This window comes from Globicephala melas, chromosome 3, assembly GCF_963455315.2.
Source record: "Globicephala melas chromosome 3, mGloMel1.2, whole genome shotgun sequence".
NCBI lineage: Eukaryota > Metazoa > Chordata > Mammalia > Artiodactyla > Delphinidae > Globicephala > Globicephala melas.
Window position 1 is genome coordinate 95,214,606 of NC_083316.1, and position 20,047 is coordinate 95,234,652.

Sequence of the window (20,047 nt, forward strand, 5' to 3'; positions counted from 1 at the left end):
CACTTAAAAAAAAAAAAAAGATTGGGGCAGGACATATTAACAGTAAGAAGTTATAGAAGAATAATAAAATCGATTAAGGGGATATATTAAAGAACGAGTTAAGGGACTTCCCTGGCGGTCCAGTGGATAAGACTTCACCTTCGGACGCAGGGGGTGCGGGTTTGATCCCTGGTAGGGGAGCTAAGATCCCACATGCCTTGCGGCCAAAAAACTAAAACAGAAGCGATATTGTAACAAATTCAGTAAAGACTTAAAAAAAAAAAAAAAAAGTTAAAAGGACTACATCTTCCCATTTTGGGCTTGGCATGTAGCAGCAGAAGGTACGACATTCTCAGGAGATGAGCCGCCAAAAAAAAAAGGTGAAAATTTAGTGTGTGAGTCTGCCTAGCAAACATTCTCTAAAAGTAAAGATGGAAATATGTATACAGAAAACCCTGGGGGAAGACACGATAGAGACTGTCTTCCAAGGGTCACTGTGGCTGGTCTGCCCTTGAGACTCAAATCCCTGCTTGGATGAAACTCTTGAAAACATATAGAAGTAAACAAGGCTGAATGGGGGGAAACAGCTCGCAACATAACTGAGCTTTTCAGTCTCTGATTTACAAGACTTTTTTGGACAAGTAAAGGCCTCTTTGGTTGCAGCTGCAACTAAAGTAGGATGTGTTACCAGAAGCAGCAAATGGCGAGAAAAGAGATGACATTTCCTGTCTCTAGTTGAGCAAAGAAAGCCAGGGAGAATTTAGGACAGTTCACAGTAGAGTCCCTTTCATTTAGTGCAGCTTCCTTTCCATTTTAAATGCATAGCAATTCTGCTTGATTAAATAACATATTTTTGTTTTAGCTGTTATCCTCTAAGGGCAATGAAGTGCGTCCCAGGACCTCAGCTCTATTCAAATTCAGCACCATGCGAGAGTGAGGGATGCTACCAGCCAGAAAAGACTCAACTCTGCTATTTCTCCATTCACTGATTAAACGGGCTTTTACTTTGATTACATGTACTTGCCAAAGCCCGCACCGCATTCCATCCCATTATGGGGGGAAGAGAGGATCCAGAAATCACTGAACGAGCTAAGAGGAGTGGAAAGGGATCTCAGCGGCCAGTATCTGCTTTGGGCCAAGCCATGCCTCTCTTGGGTGGAGGAAGCTTAGAGGCTGTGTTATTTGTTTTGTGTGGTTTCTCCTTGGTCAGGGAATCATTGTGGATCAAGCCTAGCATAGAGGATCGGGTTGCAGCCTTTTCTGAGACGCTTTCAATCATAGTGTGTTGGAGGTTCGTTCCTTAAATGCTGCTATGATTCAGCTGGAAGCAGTTCCGTAGTCCTCCCCACTTTTCCCTCCCTCTCCCCCCAGAGGAAGAGGTACTTCCAAGGCCTTACCCTTCTTGTCTTGGTGATTATGGGAAGACACTGCCCCCAAAGAGTCTGTGCTGTCAGGTGAATCCTTCCAGTCCAGCATTCCTCCCCTAGACTCATACCCCTCTTGAGCCGCCGAATTGGACGTGGTGGTGCTGGGCAGGAGGGAACTGGAGTGCCCTGTTTTCATCACAAATATAGTTAGGGAAAACATCACCGGAGACACCCACTCTCCCTTTGCTCAGAGGCCAGGAGGTTGGACACCCACGCTGGCTGTAAAAGACTCAAAGGAGATTGTCCTAGAAATAACAAGACTGGTGGGTAGGATTCAGCAGAAGACCCCTGAGATTGTCCTAGAAATAACAAGACTGGTGGGTAGGATTCAGCAGAAGACCCCTTGTACTTGTAGTTAGAGGATGAAGGGCCAGATCTCGTCTCTGCTGTTTGCTGAGCCTGAGGGAATCCCTTAAGCTCTCTGGGCCTTGGTTGGTTTTCCCTGTGCACGAAGTGGAGATGATGTCGTTTACCTCCCAGTGTTGGAAGGATAAAGTGACATCACGTTGAAAGTACCTAACAGTATCTGACACACAGTAAGCGCTCAAGAAGTATCCGAGTCCTTCTTTGGTATTCTCACAGCAGCACTAAGGTAGAATGTGTCCACTCTGGGGACAGCGTTTGTGACGGATGGGGCAGGTTTATGGTAGTGGGTGAGCCTCTGCCCCGTCACAAACAGCTCAGCTGCCCTGAGCCTTTCCCATGGAGGACGTGTCTAGTTTTCAGCTGCAACTCAGCCTCACAGGCGTTCCTCTTTGCGGGGGAAGTGACTGCTTTCTAAAGGGATCTGCTCCCACCCCCTCCTTCCTGGAACAGAGGCCTCAACTGCTCCATGTTGTTATGGCTGTGCCTTTTGTGTCTTATTCCAGCCAAGTTAGTTTCGTGGTTTCATGACTCATACGAGTGAGAGGTGGTTTTCTGAGGCCACACTGACTGATCCAATTCCGATTAGAAAGGGATAGCTTTTTGAGATCCAGAGCGGCCAACCCTAGGATAATGCCAGAGGAAGGATGGCTAGGTTGGGAGTTACGGCAGAAACTGGATGTTTCCTGTGAACACATTTCTAAGCTTTCCCCCCCATCATTCCACAAGGTTAAATGCAGATCATATCTGGTGCTTTGATCTAAGCTGTCACAATGATTTAAAGAAGCCCCACTACCTGTTCTCTCTGGTGGAAATAAAAAATCACCTCTCTGTGATTTTCCAGTAGAGTCTTTGGCTTATTAAAGCATCTTACCTACAGCAGCCTCTTGAACAATTTTTAAAAAGACATCAAGGCAACCACTGTGAATGTGTAATTGGGGCCTTTGGTAGAAAGTAGGACAGATTCACAAGTGGCTCCAGCCTTGGGCTGTGATCACCGCATATGTGATAAATATGATACTAGCCACCAGAAAGAAAGATGATAATGAATGCACTGCATTCTTCTCTTTTACAATTATGATTGGAAGTTGGATTCCTAGGAGACTTTAATACTGTAAATTACACACTGTGTATACACACACGTGCGTGTGTGTGTGTATGAATAAAGCGGGGAAAAGCAAGCCAGCCAAGTGGCTTATCTAAGCTATAGGATTTCCATGGAGGTTCCACACTTGAAGTGTTACCACAAAGCTTTGGTAACATCTAAGAGGCCCCTTTCAGTGTAGAGCTTGTTTGGCTCTTCCACAGCTTCAAATATCCGCTTTGTTGCAAATAGTCTAGTTCGCATCCAACCGCTAAAAACCTGTTCATTGAAAAGTAAAGAATTCTTGCGTCTAGACTTTTTGTTTTTATATTTCTGGGTTTCACATCTCATCTCCCAATACTGGTAAGAGAACAAGGGTAGGAAAATTATTAACCTGGAATTGGCAATACAGACTTTCTTGTACTTCCTTTATGCTTATATTGAGGTCTAAAATACAGCCCTATTTTCTACTCTTGAATTCAACAATGCTCTCGTGCAGTATACGGTCAACCTAAGAGACTTCAGCACCCAGCCTAAGCAAACAATTAGAAATAGCTTTGCAGGGAGTCAGGAAGGGGGGAAGGAAAAATAGAAGCCTCTCCTCCAAGTAGCAAGAATTTCTTTTACCTGAATTGATATGCATTTTGAGCACTTTCAATTTAACTGTGTTCAAGGGGCAATTTTATGGTAATGCCATTAAGTATGGTTTAGGGAGAACATTTCTTAATACGGTAATCTGGGGGAAATAGATGCCTAAGGGACACATTCTCTGTAGAAAGATTTCCTGGACCATATGCTGCAAATATATGGAAAACTCATTGGTAATGGAAAGCTATGGCTATGAGAGGAAATTAATGTGGACCAGATGGTAGTTAGGTAGGAAAATGTTTCACACAAATGTGAGAAATCAGCTCCTGCCTATTGCTGAAGTGTTAGTCTAATACCCACCACATCTCCATATTCTACATGTAAATCTAGAGAAACCATGCATATGATGTACTCAAATGGAAAAAAAAAATAGAGCAGCATGAGGTTTGTAATCTTTTAAACTTATGCTTGAGGACAGGCAATATGTGTCATGGGTGAAGCAAACAGTCGGAGAAAGCAATGCCTGATTCTCAAGAATTTTAGAACTACCATGTAGAAGCACCATGAAGCAGCCACCCTTAGTTTGAAATCAAAGAGGTGTATTATTATTACCTCTCCAGCTGTTAAAAGGAAATCACTTATATTCCTTCTTAGAATCTGATTCTACAGGCTATATTGTTTTTGTGCATTCCCTAAGAGACTGTAACCAAAATAATGCTACAAAAATAGGCAATCGTTTGTGGATATGGTATTACATGTCAACAATTTGGAACCTATAATTTTGTGTTGTTAATCCAGTATGAAAAGTCATATTATCATCAATGGAGCTTATGGTGTATTATTCTTATAATATACAAAGAAATACTTAAAAAGTTAACTTTAATATGCATCATATTGTTTCTCTATATCTACAAGTCTTTGTAATTCTAGAGGTTAGAGATCCTTCAAACTACTCTAACCTATTAACAATGATTGTACCCAGTTAGACACAGAAGAGACACTAAATCAATACAAGAGAGGATGAGAGAAGGAAGATAATCAGGGTCCAATTCACTAAAAAAGGGTTCTTGTATATGTAAGTGGTGTTGCACAGAGCTTTTGCCACACAGAGAGTTTGCATGGCTTACTGAACGATCCCTTTTTCAGAGTTAGGCAGTTCTGGTTCTGCGGGTCACCCTATGAGTCTGTACTCAGCCACTGAACTTTTTATGGGAACATGCAAAGGACACAGCTAGACACAGTGGGTGCATTTTGGACTTTGGGGTTGGCTTCCTAGTCTACATCCATGCTCATAAAAACAGCAATTTGCTTTTTTCTTTGATGGTTCAAATATAGCACCTAATCCAGTACCTGGCACATAGTAAGCACTAAACTAATGTCTACAAATGAATGAGTTAAATCTCTTCTAGGTTTATTAGCTCCAAAATAAGCATCTCTTGCAGTAGTTTGTGAAAAGAAAGTCTCCTCTGTTTTTGTAAGTACTGTCTGGACCAGCCCTCATGTTGATGGTCAGTTAATCATCTAACCCCTTCACACCCGGGAGAGATTGAGCCTGAAATGGACAGGGTCATTAGTTGAAAGGAAAATTCCAACTCTTCTTTAGTTTCATCACAGAAACCGCTGACCGAGCGAATGGGCATTGTTCTTTAAAGTGTTAACACGGAGGAATTAATAAGTTCCTTTCCTTTTATAAAGGCAGTAAGAGAGATCCATAAATTGAAGAGTGATTTTTGTTCATAAAGAGCATCCCATGGTTTAATTATTCTATCTATATGAGAAATTACCTGGGAGTTAAAATTGGCCGTAGTACTATTGATGAATGCTGGGGTTACTGGTTCAGTTAGATTCAAGACCTGAATTTCTCAATATCTGATAAAGATTATTCAATTATAGGAAATGGCTGCAAAGTATGATATTGGAGAAGTGCAGATGCGAAGTGGGTTCTCTTTGTGAGGGGCAAGCTAAGCTAGATGACACTTGCCTCCTGAGAAGTGTTTCTTCCAGCTGTTGGTGTTTGACATTCTGGCTTGAATCATAGACGAGAGAATGGTAAAGGTGGATGAATTCAGTGGGCTCATCTACGCCATGCTGCCTCACTTCACGACAGGAGAAACCGGGCATTGTTTTCCCTACCTGCACAGCCCCAGTTTATAAGATAGTCTTTAGGACTTTCAAAGAGGCTTTTTATTTATGCTAATTAGACACAGGAGTGAGAGTGTCCACAGAGCTATTAGATGTATTTGTAGCCATCTTGAACTATTTTTTTGAATCCTGAATCCACCTTGCTTTCTTTTCTTCCCTCTTTTTTTTCTTTTCTTTATTTTGTCCCCTTCCTCTCTTACCTACCTCTACATTTAAAGACTGACCTAGAGCTGTTATTGTTACGTGTCTTCAACATAAGTTATAAAATGTGTATCAGTGAAGCTTGTAGTCCCCATCATAATGCAGAAGCTTAAATTTCCCATTACATATATGTTGTTCATTATCTTTAAAAAACACATGAATAGTTTACCTTAATAAACATTTGGGGAGGCTTTGAGAAATGGAACTGGAACATTTCAACTACAGTTTAACTTTTCTTATAAAGAGTTCAGAACAGTCTGTTTATGGACTTAATGGCTTTGTTTAGTATAGTGTCTGTATATTTCAGAGCGGGAACAATGGGGTAAATCCTGTTTGCACATCATTTCCACTGCGTCACTCTTCCTTGTATACATTTAAAGACGTTTCACTGAAGATACGTCTACGTATTCATACTCTTTGTGTGATTAAATTTCGATGGCTATATTGGAAAGTTTTGCCTAATAAGAACTTAGTATCTGCACTCTGTATAGATTTTCCTGCAGAGGGTATTGTTCTGAAAGTCAGCATTTTGGGGAATGATACTATCAGTTAAGGAGCTATGGCCTATGAGTTATAAGCACTATTCTTTTATCTTGGATGTACTTATGTCCAGAAGCAATTTCTTCTCCCTCAAGAACTCATTAAATGCATTCACCAAATTCCCTAAGGTTGGCATATTTCATGTTCTGTGGATTAAAAATGTAGGACTCATTCTCACATGTCAGTTGTCTCATATATGTAGAGTAATTTTTGAAGCATCATGAAATCTATGAATAATTTTAGTGAATTGGGGCCCTGAAGTAGCAAAGAATCTGGTCCATGATGTTTAGGAATGAAGATTATAAACTACCACAGGATGAATGGCTCGAAGAATAAAAAAAAAAACAACCCATAAACTGACCATATACTGTGTTGTAAGACATTTCATGATCTGGTAGAGGAGTTGAAATGTCTATAAAAAATAATGAGAATTTAAAAATTAATTTAAAAATAAACGTAAAATTCGAAAATATTCAAGAGGTTTAGTGAAACAGGATTTCTCAAATATATTTCCATTGCTATTAAATTATGAGTAATATCTTCCTTACCATTCAGTGCCACGAAGGAATCTGAAAGACAGAAGGGAGGAGTAGGTTACTTAACATTTAACACTCTGCTCAGTGTGACTTCCGTAATAAGTGGGAGTGAGCTGATACAGAGCTGTGCTAACATACGATCCCCAATACTAAGTAAGCGCTTTTTACTTTCTGCTTGTAATAGAAGATGCTTCATATTTGGTCCGATTTCATATCCTTATACTATCTCTTTCCCAAGTGAGCTTCCTCAAAGTCATGCCTTTGTTTCCAAGAGGCAGAGAAAAAGCAAGTTAGTGGAAGGAATGGTAACTGCGATTATATGTAAGCCCTACTCCAATCAGAGGGATGTGTATGTGGATAAAGTGAGTCACATCTGGACCACACTTACAAAGCACATTTTCTTTACATTCTCTGTCATTTCATCCTCCCAACCATGCTGTGAGCAACTGTCCAGTATCACAATGTTCTGAACTCAGCAGGAGTTTTAGTTAGGAAATTAACAAAAATAAAAATCACACATACAGGCAACATACATTTGTGTGTGTGTGTGTGTGTGTGTGTGCACGTGTGTGCCCCCGCTGTGTGTCTGGGTCACGTCACTTGTTCACTCAGCCTGCTACTGAGCCTCTGACACTGGCTCTTTATGGTTTCCTCATTTTCCCTAAAACTCCTGTTAAAGAGTCATTGTGTACCAAATATCTAAATCCTTTGAATGCTTGTGTGTGACTCGATATGTCTGACAGAAGTAGGTCATGCTCCAGTGGGCGCCCAGGAGCAGAGAAGCCACTAGGAAAGGCATTACCTCCTGCCCGGAGCAGGCACCCTACGTGCCTCAGCAGGAGTGGGGATCGAGTTACCGAGCACATGGAAACACAGAGGCTTGACCAGTGAGACGGAAGAGTAAATCACAGGCCTGGGGCCTGAGGGTCTGCCCTGCACTCTGCCTGAGGACCCAGGCGTGGTGTAAGCCTGCTGGTGTAGTGGATGCTCTAGAGAGCCAGTAGCACTTTCACATTTTTCATATATTTACCTATTCACTCCAAATGGACACCCCTATTTTTCTAGATGCCTATATCATCGAATCATAAAAATATGGAGAAAATTATTCACTAAAAACAGCTAATTAAGTTCACTCAGACATACATACCAACCGAAACCTGATTCCCTAAAAATGGGGCCATAAGGCACAAACATGATCAAGAGCCACCAAATCAAACATCACATTGTTTCACTGCAGACACATAGCAGAGCTTTTGGGCTCCGGACGCGCAGGCTCAGCGGCCATGGCTCACGGGCCTAGCCGCTCCGCGGCATGTGGGATCTTCCTGGACCGGGGCACGAACCCGTGTCCCCTGCATCGACAGGCGGACTCTCAACCACTGCGCCCCCAGGGAAGCCCCCTATGCTAATTTCTTAATTCAGAGTTTGTGTGTGAAGACAAGAAGCTTTTTCTGGTATATATTTGCAAACAAACAAACAAACAAAATATGACCAAGAATTTGGAGATGAGGCTCTGTGGCCCTATTTATTTGATTATGTCTGTTCTCTAGAACATGGCTCAAAGATTTAGAGTTATAGCCATGATTTTCATTATCAAATCAAATATCAGAAGTAATATAGTTTCATTCCCTTAGGAGCTATTTTTGGTGCCATTCTGAATACGGGCTTCTTGAACTTTATCACATACAACATTTAAAACATGGGAAACTAAATGTTTTCCAAGAGTATGGCATTATTCTCTAAATTAGCATTAATAAAGCATTTTCAGGAGAATATTGATATTAATCAGATCACTGGACAACTGGGCAGACCTTTGACCAGGTTCCTTTATATAAAGTTCTAACTAAAACGTTGGCATGTAATAACTTTTGAAATGACCTCTGAGATTAGTATAGCAGGTCAGTTCTTATAAAAAGGTTACTTTGAGTCACCTCGTATGTAGTGGGTTCTTTCTGAAATTTTTTTCTACTGCAAATGGTAATAAACCTAAATCTAATTTAAAAAATAATTTTGTTAATCGATATGTTCAAGAGAAATAAAATAGTCCCATTCAATTAAAAAGCTAGAGTACAGCGATCAGTCTTTTTATTATTTGGCTGAAAATCATGGCAATAACATATCTTTAAAAACAACAAAACTGGTTTTAAATGGAAGTGCTGATGTAACTTACTGCTCTGCTGTAGTAGACATCCTCTAGAGTGAATTTGTTCACTCTATGTGAACAAATGAATATAGGTGCCAGCACTTACGGCAACAGCATCGGCAACAGAGGCTTCAAAACACACAGTTTTCTTTGATATTTAGAAGGTGATTTCTGTTATTTATGCATGTTTTAGAGGCAGCTGCACTCAGTTTCACATGTGGGGTCATGTTTCTAGGCCAGTCTATAAAAGCATCTTTTTTATAGAATAAATACCCAAATGGATAAAAAGCTCTACTTACTGTGACAGTCTCCCAGGCCATCTGTATTGCCACGCTCTATGTCCTGTTCAAAAGTCAGTCTTCCAAAAAAAAGGAGGGAAGAGAAGAAAGAGAGACACAAATTCAATGATATGAGTCTATTGCAGGATGCATCTTAAGTTTCACTAAAGCAACTAACACAGTTTGATAAATTGAGTGACAGGTGCCAAAAAAGTAGGTAACAGCTCGAAAGTTTATCTCCAAAGCTTACAGAAATGAGTCCTTTGTGAATCTCCCAAGAGAAGCCATGTTTTAGACAGTTAATTCAGGTATTATTCAGGGAGTTAATTAGTTTGTGGATTACCTATATCACTCTTTGCCTCTGATGCCCTGAGCATTTCTTAAATATCTAAGTTTACATGTTAACACACACTCCTTACGTAAGTGATACAGACGTCTCTAAATTAGAAAAAAGTCTTTTCCTCTCTTTTGCCCCAACTCTTGCCTTCCTAGACCTTTACTTGTTTCTTTGCTTAGAAGTAGCTTTGTATAACAAAGTGTTCAGATGGTCAGCGGATATGTGGGACCCTGAGAGGATGGACATGGCGGTGCATTTTGCTGAGACCACTCAGGTGTTTCGTTCACTCCTGCCGTGGGCCCAGTCCTCAGGAGTATTGCCGTCATGCTCCCTTACAGGCTCACTCTTCTTATAAGGTCACCTTTGGGCTGTATAAGCTATTAACGCCATTAATAGGATCCATCCTAATAGAATGTATTTTGATTTTTAAATAAGCACACTGGAATACTCCAAAGGAGTCTTGTCCTTTTTTGGGGGGAACTTTGCTCTTCTTTCTACACCATAACTGAAACTCCTGTTTTGTAACTGCCTTCAGAGTTTACTTATGAGCCATATAGGAAAACTTTCTGGAAAGTCACACCTTGATCTAATAATGCACCATGTTTGTTTTCCACTGTTCTTGTGTTGTATTAAAAATCAAATTCATCCTCAAAGGCTAAAGATTTCTAGTGCTAATGAAAGCCAGTATGCACCAGGCCCTGAAGGCCACTTTCCAAAGAGAGTTCCACATGTTTTGAACAATGAAATGTTCTCATGTTGACTTTAAAATGATTCTTAAAAATCAGTCTGCCTACTTTTGGTCACACCTTGACTAAAGAGAGGAGATAGGTCATTTCTCAGCTTCCCTCACTGTGCATTGTGATCCTTTCTCCTTCACTTCAAGGTTCCGGTGAAAAGATGCAAAGCTTTAACACTGTAGTAGGTCAATATTGCTACTCACAAAGTTGATCTAATAGTAAATGGTGAGTCAACCCTTTGCATTAGTCAAATTTCCAGGTCAGACTTGATAGTTACCATTAGCTCTGTATATGGAAATACTTTCCCTCGAATTATGCAGGTGGTCATCAGATATGCCCTCCTGTCTGTTGACTAGCTATTCTCAAATGGGAGAGGAGGCTCAGAGTGATGTGAGGACCATCCTTTTCGCCCTTTAGATCAGAGGAAGTTGAAGAAATGGCTAAGAAAGAACTGTGCTGCCATCTGGCACTTTCCTTGAATTGCCATAACCTGTCAAGGACATGCGTTGACTGTTTTTCCAAATGTCACTTTGGATTTCACATCCACTGAAGTAAAAGCATAAAACCTTTGAGCTAATACCATCCAGGCGTTTAAAGTCAGGGTAACAATTCTAAGCATCAAAATCACATGCATGGCAGACTAGCTTGATCTAGCTGATCTGCTGGAGAAATGCCAAGAATTGATTTTACTGCCTAATGAGTAATAGGGTCAACGGTTCTTCAGTGCAGGGGAGAGGTTTATTGCATGTATACACTGTGCTTGCAGTACAAACGCATTGCTTAACAAATGCTCGGCAGTTTCTTCTCAGCCCTGGACGGTCAATTAGAAGAGCCAGTTTTGCTGTGGCTGGACAAACCACATCGCTAATCTAATTGGTACTCTCCTGCTCCCTTTCTCTGCTGTTCTCGCACTGTGATGATCCAGGCATGTACCATCTTGTCCCTCTCTCCAGGGAATACTTAGAAGTCCACTGTGTTGTTTCTTTCTGTTTTTAATTAGTCTGAGGATGGATGATTAATCAATTGGAAATCTGCCACGTGATGTTGGGTTGTTCTATGAAATGGGAAAAGGAGAGAGAACGGCCGGCAGTCGTATTGATGAGGTTTGTGCACAGAAGGCTGAGTGGCGGTGGTGTGTGTGAGCGCAATTTATTGTACGTCTAGGCCGCTTTATACTCTCCCACACCTCGGGCTCCTTACCTACTGCCAGGTGACAGATGGGCACAGGCACCTCCTTCCTTTACCCACCCACAGTAGGGGTCTCTGGAAGCGATACAGGTTCTGTAGGAAGAGGATGACTGTGAGCTACCTAGGACTCTTTTCTAAGCACCGTGGACTTGCTAATGATCAATGAGGCAAATACATACTTTTTGCACTTCCCATGTCGTTCACACCGGCCAAGGGGAACCTTTATCACACAAGTGGAAAATGCAACATACAGAGAGCTGCTTGCTTTGTCCAGTTGCATGCCCATAATCCTCTTGTCTTCTACTCCGTCATAGCTGCACCTAATTTTATAAGGCAGGATAATATCATTCATAGTCTCTCTTGGGTCAGTTCTCTCTTTCCTGCCACCACCCTTACAGCCCACCTCCCAGCGCACAAGGTCAGATCTCTTAATCTGATCCAACTGAACGGGAAACAGAACCTTATGTGTGCACCCCCCCACACACATACACGTAAACACACAATGTATGTGTTTATATAAACACACACATTATTAGCAAGGAGAAAATAATGCTTTTAATGTATGAAAAGATTTTTACAAATAATACTACAAGTCACCTAAGTGCATAAAATCTAAGTCTGCCATGATTTCTCTGAATGGAAAAGGTAATAAAGTAACAAATAGTTACTAGGAAAGAACCAAACATTCTACACACTTTTCAGGGTTGTAGACGCTCATCTCCTCCAGGAAAAGGCTGTCATTTAGGAAACCACTGTTTCCTATCCTGGCCAAGAACTTCAAGATGATTCCTTTCTCTGATCCCAGGAAAACCACAGTGTGATTCTGATATGGCCCAGCAGCGGTGTCCACCACAATTTTGGTCAGGCGGTATCTAAAATGACAGGATCACATTTTTTATCTCTTCGTTGGTCTTTCATTAAAGTGTCCCCTTTTCCACTTCAAACAATTGGGATAGAGCTTTCTAGTAATAACCTCAAGAAAAATATATGCATATAAATAATGCTCTCAAGCTGTTCTGCTCCTTTATTTCCATATGTAGAGCATTAGTATGGCTCCAGGGGGGAGGAAAGAGGTATGTATGTGTGGAGGCCAAGTTACATAATAAATACGTAGCCATCACCATCTGAAACCACTCAGCAATTATCCCTTCCATGAACAACAAGGAAAGACTGATGTCTGCTGTGAAGAGGGGAAGAAATAATAAGTGAATTCATTTAACATTTCGCAATGCAAAGTACTAACCACTATGCGATCACAGCTAACATTTCACTGAACACTGAAAAGAAAAGCAGCGGCTACCATTTTTCCATACTCTTCCTCTGAGGTGCCAAGACTTGTCAACAAAATGTCAGACTGGAAAGCTTTCTGTTTGTGTACAGAGGGGTAGAGAGTTCTGAAGGATGGGGAGGTAGAGTGCTAATGGCAATATTAATAAAAAAATGGATATACAAGCCTAACAAGATCCACCTAAAGCCAAAGGTGAAGGGCATTAGTCCTCTTGCCTGCCTAGATAAGTCCTATTGGGCATGCTCCTTCTCTGAAATCCCATAGCCGTTCAACACTCCACTCTCCTTAAGCATCATGGCAGGAACCAGGAAACATGGACTCTTCTGCAAGTTACATACCATGGTTTCCATCTTATGGGCAAGAGCCATTATAGTATTGGGTTGGCCAAAATCTGCCTTCGGTTTTTAAGTAAAAATAAAAGACACATTTTTCATTTTCACTGAACAACATATTCACCCTTTTGTCCCACTACCTTCTGCCATTTTTCAGGCAACTTCATAATTCCATCTTTCCAAAACTTTTAATCTTTTTGAGCATGGAACTGTTCCAGGTGCCTTTTACAGTCTTCCAGGGAATTGAAATTTTTCCATTAAGAGAATTTTGTAAAGACCCAAATAAATGGAAATCCAAAGGTGCAATGTCTGGTCAGTACAGCGGATGCATCAGAACCCTGGCCAAACCGTAACAGTTTTTTTTGCCTGGTCACTGAAGAAACACGCAGTCTTGCCTTATCTAATACATCATATAATTCTGGACGCTTTTCATCAAGTGCTGCATTCAGTTGGTCTAATTGGGAGCAGTAATCGTTGAAACTGTTTGGTTTTCCGGAAGGAGCTCATAATAGAGGACTCGCGTCCAATCCCACCATATATGCAACATCACCTTCTTTGTATGAAGACCGGCCTTTGGAGTGGTTGTTGGTGGTTCATTTCGCTTGCCCCATGATCACTTCCATTCCACATTATTGTACAGTATCTACTTTTCATCACCCGTCACAATTTGTTTCAAAAATGGAGCGTTTTCATTACATTTAAGTGGAGAATCGCATGTAGAAATATGGTCAAGGTTTTTTTTTTGCTTAATTTATGTCGAACCCAAACATCAAAGCGATGAACATAACCGAGCTGGTGCAAATGATTTTCAACGCTTGATTTGGATATTTTGAGTATGCTGGTTATCTCCTGCGTGGTATAATGTTGATTGTTCTCAATTAATGTCTCGATCTGATAGCTATCAACGTCAACTGGTCTACCCGACCGTGGAGCATCGTCCAGTGAGAAATCTCCAGCACGAAACTTCGCAAACCACTTTTGACAGGTTCGATCAGTCACAGCACCTTCTCTATACACTGCACAAATCTTTTCTGGCATTTCGGTTGTGTTTTCACCTTTCTTGAAATAATACAGCATAATATGCCGAAAATGTTGCTTTTTTTCTTTCATCTTCAGTATTAAAATGGCTACACAAAAATTCACCGATTTTCATAAGTCTTTTTTAAAATGCACACTGATACGACAGCTGTCACACACAACCTAACAAAATTGCTTCGAATGAAGTTAAAGACAACTAAGTTCTACTAGAGCCATCTTATGGAAAAAATGGAATGAACCTTTTGGCCAACCCACTACTTTAATATCTTTCAATCAAGTCACTGTTTAAAAATGGTGGTAAAGTTAATTAACATTTTGTTTGATGACTGCCCAAACTGGATGGTACTTGGGAAAGCCTGTTGAACTGTTTGGCAGTAAGCCCTAAATAAATATGAGAAGGAGGAGTATTTAATGCTGTCACAGATTTCTAAGCAGCTATCCGTTCTCTGTTGGCCACCACTCCAGACAACAAATGCTCAAGTATGAACCCTTCATGCTGGTTTACTTGTGCAAATGCTCCATTACTCCATGCTCCGTATGACAGCTAACAATCTAGGGACAGTGCTCGGATGACGTCTGCAGCATGCTTTGCAACCATATCCAACCAAACAGGTATCTACATCCATTGCCTGATTCTCTTCACTGCTCCTCTACTCTTACACACATGGGATGAACAGGCTAACGCAGAAGGAGATATCTTTGTTTCTCTAATTGCTGGCAAGTGTCCAATGAGCCTGCTATCTGAACTGTGTTCACTGGGAATGTGGTCATGGGGCTTGGTGGCATCCACCCATGTGCCCGGGACTTCAGAGCTGAATCAATGCCCAGGATAAGAGAAGATGTTTGTGGCATTTCAAATTGTGATCCACTGATGATAGGTTCTGTAAGCATGGGAAGGAACAGGGGACATCCAGTGAGGACATGGTTTGCTTGACACCCACCTGACCATCGTCCTCAGGAACCATGGCTTGTTGATGATGGAGGGCACGGCCTCATCCATGAGTGGGTGCGTTTTGATGAAATTCAGGGTATCGTCAGGAAATTCATTGGAGGTTGCATATTTTTCTAAGGAGGATGAGCCAGCGCAGCAACCTGGCCTAAAAAGAAACAAAGGGAGGGGGCTTATATCACGCTTTATGGCAAATTCTTTGAATGAACTGCTTCTCTGTGCCTATTGCATGAGGGAGAATATACCGTAGGCTGAGAAGAGGAAGCTGAACAATGCATAATGCCACCAAAAAATATGCTTAGATTTCCTCAGGGCCACCTCCTCACTCCATAGAGAAGCCTGAGCCAGGACAGTTCAGCCTCGGCTGGGAGCAGCTTGGCTTCCCCGCCAGAAGCACAAACCCACCCCATAAACAGTGATGGAGCTTGAAACAAGTGAGGGTTTGCTTTGCACGTCTCCGGGACTGCTCTGTCTGTCTTAAAACACTGCTAGAGGGCTTCCCTGGTGGCGCAGTGGTTGAGAGTCCGCCTGCCGATGCAGGGGACACGGGTTCGTGCCCCGGTCCGGGAGGATCCCACATGCCGCGGAGCGGCTGTGCCCGTGAGCCATGGCCGCTGAGCCTGCGCGTCCGGAGCCTGTGCTCCGCAACGGGAGAAGCCACAACAGTGAGAGGCCCGCGTACAGAAAAAAAAAAAAAAAAAAAAAAACACTGCTAGAATTTCTGGAGGCATTTGCTCCACAAAAAGAGACAATTGGGCTTTTTCACAAATGTAGAAAACAAAGGCGTTCAAAAAGCTGCCAGCCTTACGTACCTGCTAGACTCAGTGTAACCATCTCTCATTAATAGGGGGTCAGAGAACATTTGGGTTTTGTTTTTTATTGTTTTTGTTTGATTTGGGTAGGTATGAAAAGCCATTTACACTGAAATTCTTGCCTGAAAAGGCATTTTTAAAATTTCTGAACAATGACACTGAAAATTCATTTCTAAAAGAAATTATATGGTTTTAGGAGTCAAGGGCACATCTCAGCAAAGTCAGATCAGGGAGACACCGGCACCAGTCTTGTCCAGACACCTGCTTTGCCCACTGGTGCAGGAGAGAAAAGTGGACCCTGACAACACTGGCAGGGTCTAGCCCCAGGCACACGCTTTCATGGCACTAACCCAGCCAGCCAGTGAAAGCGCCCAGATATCTGTAAGAGAGACAGGCCAGCACGTGGAAGGATGAAAGCAAACATGCTGCCACCAGTAGAAAGTCACTTGAAGTATGTGTCCTGGTGACAGCTGAGTGACACCATCTTTCGATACCCAGGGGAGCATATTGCATAAGTACTCCTGAAACCTGATCCCTTAAGCTTAACTCCCCTTCCTGCTTACCTGGAAGGTAGCTAAGAATCCTAGGCAATGACTTAGAGAAGCTATCTGAGGTTGCCAGGGTATGCTTTTTACACCTAGTCTGCTCTCCATAAAGAACAGAATGCACATGCCATTTAATTCAGGGGATGAAAATGGATGAACTGTAGGGGTTTCTCCCATGGCAACAGTGTTTCATATTATCTAAGTTAGTTCAGTTAAGTGAATTGGGCTGGGTATTTTGTGTGGGGGATTGGATGTCGGAGGAGAGAGTTGGAAACCAAAAAAGTTTAGAAGACACTGGGTTTCCTTCCACAAATTAAGTGGAGGAAGCCGAACACACAGGGATGTTTCTATATAACTTAGATCTCGAATGCTGTGATGGGAGGTGTGCAGCGTGTGCCACATAAACAGGGCAGGCACAGGGCTGGGAGAGAGTTTCATCCTGTCCCAGTTAGGAGGAATGAGTTAACTGGTTTAGTGTGAGGATTTGATAGATATTCCACAGGACCAAAAGGTCTCTGTATTGTCTCTCAACAATAGGTTCCTCATGAAAGCACTTCTGGGGCACATTTTGGGGAGGGGAGAATCAACAGTGCATCTGGACCCCAAGCAGACCAGAACCTGACAGACCAGAGACATCCTAATAATGGCCCATTGTACCTGCTGCCCTTGGCCCAGAGTCCGGGATCAGCTCTGATCCAGTCTAGTCACAAACTCCAGGGAACACCATTTATATTTTACATTTTTTTTAAGGCTGAAAGACATGGGTCTCTGCAAAACTGAAGAGAAGCGGGGAGGGGCGGTGGAAATCATCTCCCCAGAGATGTGAACTTGCGCAACTCACTTTATACCTCTCTGGCCCTCAATTTCGTCAACTATAGACCATTGGGGCTGCTGGACCAGATGACTCCTGTCATCCTAGGATTGCATTGGATAATCCACAGATAGAGAGTCTAAGCAAAAGACTAGAGAGTCGCTGTTTTGAATACAACTATAGGTAATTTGGGGTTTCGGTTAAGGGAATGAAGGCAAACGGCCTCACCGGCCTTTCTGTTGTGTTGGCATTTGTATCTGCGTGGCCAGCATGGAAGGCACTAGTGTGCAGTTTATGAGATGCTTATTATCAGGGGAGCAAATGGCACCATTTCTAGAAATTCAAGAAAGCCGTATAAATATGTGCACATACCTAGGCTTAGGCACTCGTTCATCAGGAACTGGTGTCCACGTGGAATCTGGAGACTTCTGTTCTTTGAATCTCCCAGTAAAAACAATGGCGACATCATGCATGTCATAGGCACACACTGCAGACCCAGGGATGCTGCAGTAGGACATTTCACACAAAGTGTTATTCATGCAACAGTCACGCATGCTGTTTGGAAAATATACTCCAAAGTAACTTTCCTAGTACGGGCGGTTGAAATTTAATGTTCGCATCCTGAACACTAGAAATGTAAGGGATCCTGGCTCATAAGGAGAATGTTTCTGTGACTCAAATGTGCATCAGTGGCCTTAAAGAAAGGGCTAGTTACAGCAGGATCATAGAGGAACATCTCTTTATGTCTTGTGTCTGGCACTGCTTTTGTTTATAAAGGAGGAATGGGCGAGCTGGTGATTTATAAGTTTCATGAATTCCCTGAAATGATCAGTCTTTAAACCAAAGATAAAACGTTTGGACAACATTCTGCATCTCTAATACTGGTGAAAATGTGAAGTAAAAGTGCCCCTACTGTTCACATAGTCCTTCTTTGAATTTGGTTCCTCAAGCCAAGGGCTTCAGGAGTGAGGATGTACGCGTGAGGAACCCAACCATATTTTATGTTAGTCAGTGTACATTGCAAAGTTTACTTCCTGTTTATTTGCATAAGACTAAACAATTGAAATCTCTAAAGCACCAACACTTTGCAAATAAAATGCTCTATTAAGTGCTAAATAATAACAATGACAGTAATCTCTACCTATAATTACATTCTTGCCTGACACTCCTAGAAGGATTTTGGGATTTTTTTTTTTTTCCATCAGTGGTGAACAGACATGAATTATTCATTCATCTAGGTACACTGCTTAAACCCATGTTTGTTTTTGACTACGGTCGTTCCTTGATTTTGATCAAATAAATTTCAGCCACTGGCTGGCCAACAGTTTTAATCAGGCTTTGAGGTAGTGGGTCACTGCACACAGAGGCATCCAGGGCAAGACACAAGCACTTTGCAGCATAAACATCATCCAGGGAGAAAGAATGATTTAGTCCTGATTTTGCAGATGTTGAAAGGATACGGAAATCACTTCATATATGATTAGGAGAATTTTATGCCATCTTTAATTTCATAACACAGTTATGAAGTATTACTAATAAAGCAAGAAATAGGGAGAGGATTAGAAAGCTTATTTAAAACAAGGTGGCAGGATGAATTTTAAAGTATGTAGCGTGTGTGTGTGTATTCATAGTACTGAGTCTGTAATAAGAAAATGATCCCCATTTGTTTTGAAATTTCAGAACCCCCAGCATTATTTAATTTTGTAAGACTCTCTCCACATCTCGCTTTCCTAAAAGAGGTGTACCTATTTACCTTAAATATTAAGAAAAATAGGATAAATATTGAAGTATTTTATGAGGCACTTCCTAACAACTAGAGATACCCTAGGGTTTTATAATCTTCCTAAGGTTATACTCATTTGTAAATCCTTTCTTTTTCCTTCCCTGCTTTATTCCCTCCCTTTCTTCCCATCTTCTGTCCATTCAGCATATATTTATGGAATCCCTAATCTCAAGCAGTGAATGTCAGTAAATAAGGGCATCCTGCTCTCAGCTGACTCACAGTTCAGTGTGTAAGAAAACAACAGCAACAACAACAACAGTGATAATAACAACGATAACAAATATTCCAACACAATCTGGTAAAAAGAGGTATGTGCAGGGTTCCACGGGAGGCAGCTGGAGCCGCGGCTTGGGGCATCCCCGGGGGTTCAGTGGGCAAACCTGGCAGAGAGCAGGGCATGAGCAAGCTCCAGTAAGCCCTGTGCGCTGGAGGAGGAGCCCGTGCCTGATCACGAGGGAGCCTGCATGCTACGCCAAGGAAGCTGGGCTTTATCCCCAGGGCAGAGAGGAGCAGCTAAAGGATTTGAAACAACCTGACATGATGAAGTGTGCATGTGTGGAGGAGCCCGTGGAGAGGGATGAAACCAGAGGGAGTGAACCAAGAGAGGGACTATAATTTATATATGAAAACTGGTATGCATATCTTTGCCATTTTCTGATTTTACTAAACAGACACGGTTTCTGAGACTGCATTAGCACGCACTAATTGAATGTTTCCTAGGGCCCTTTTAAGAAAGTTCTTTACATGGGAGTATACATAATACGCAGGAATCTACTACTCTATTGTAATCGTGAAGTGACTCACCCTCTCAAAAAACATACACAAAAACTAGAAATGTGCTCTGAAACTCCACTGGCACCTACATTCTGTGTTCCAAAATAGTATTCTTTTTCAACACTACTAGATACATCGGTTCCAGCAGTCAGGGCCTGAATTTTTTTATCTT

The 20,047-nt window shown here is 41.8% G+C and overlaps 1 protein-coding gene across 3 annotated transcripts in view; it reads right to left on the reverse strand.

Annotated features, from left to right (window-relative positions):
- The window catches only part of SEMA6A (semaphorin 6A), a 128,845-nt gene that overhangs the window by 21,414 nt on the left and 87,384 nt on the right, over positions 1-20,047 (reverse strand). Inside the window, exons 11-19 of one of the 3 annotated variants that reach the window (XM_030869825.2) lie at positions 17,691-17,822; positions 15,143-15,298; positions 12,239-12,415; positions 11,723-11,863; positions 11,556-11,636; positions 9,303-9,361; positions 6,873-6,893; positions 6,686-6,736; positions 1,377-1,532 (exon numbers count right to left, since the gene is read on the reverse strand). In XM_030869825.2, coding sequence (XP_030725685.1) covers positions 1,377-1,532; positions 6,686-6,736; positions 6,873-6,893; positions 9,303-9,361; positions 11,556-11,636; positions 11,723-11,863; positions 12,239-12,415; positions 15,143-15,298; positions 17,691-17,822 — 974 coding nt within the window. The remainder of the gene's footprint in view (positions 1-1,376; positions 1,533-6,685; positions 6,737-6,872; positions 6,894-9,302; positions 9,362-11,555; positions 11,637-11,722; positions 11,864-12,238; positions 12,416-15,142; positions 15,299-17,690; positions 17,823-20,047) is intronic. The other 2 variants (XM_030869826.2, XM_060296139.1) reach the window with 2 other exon arrangements.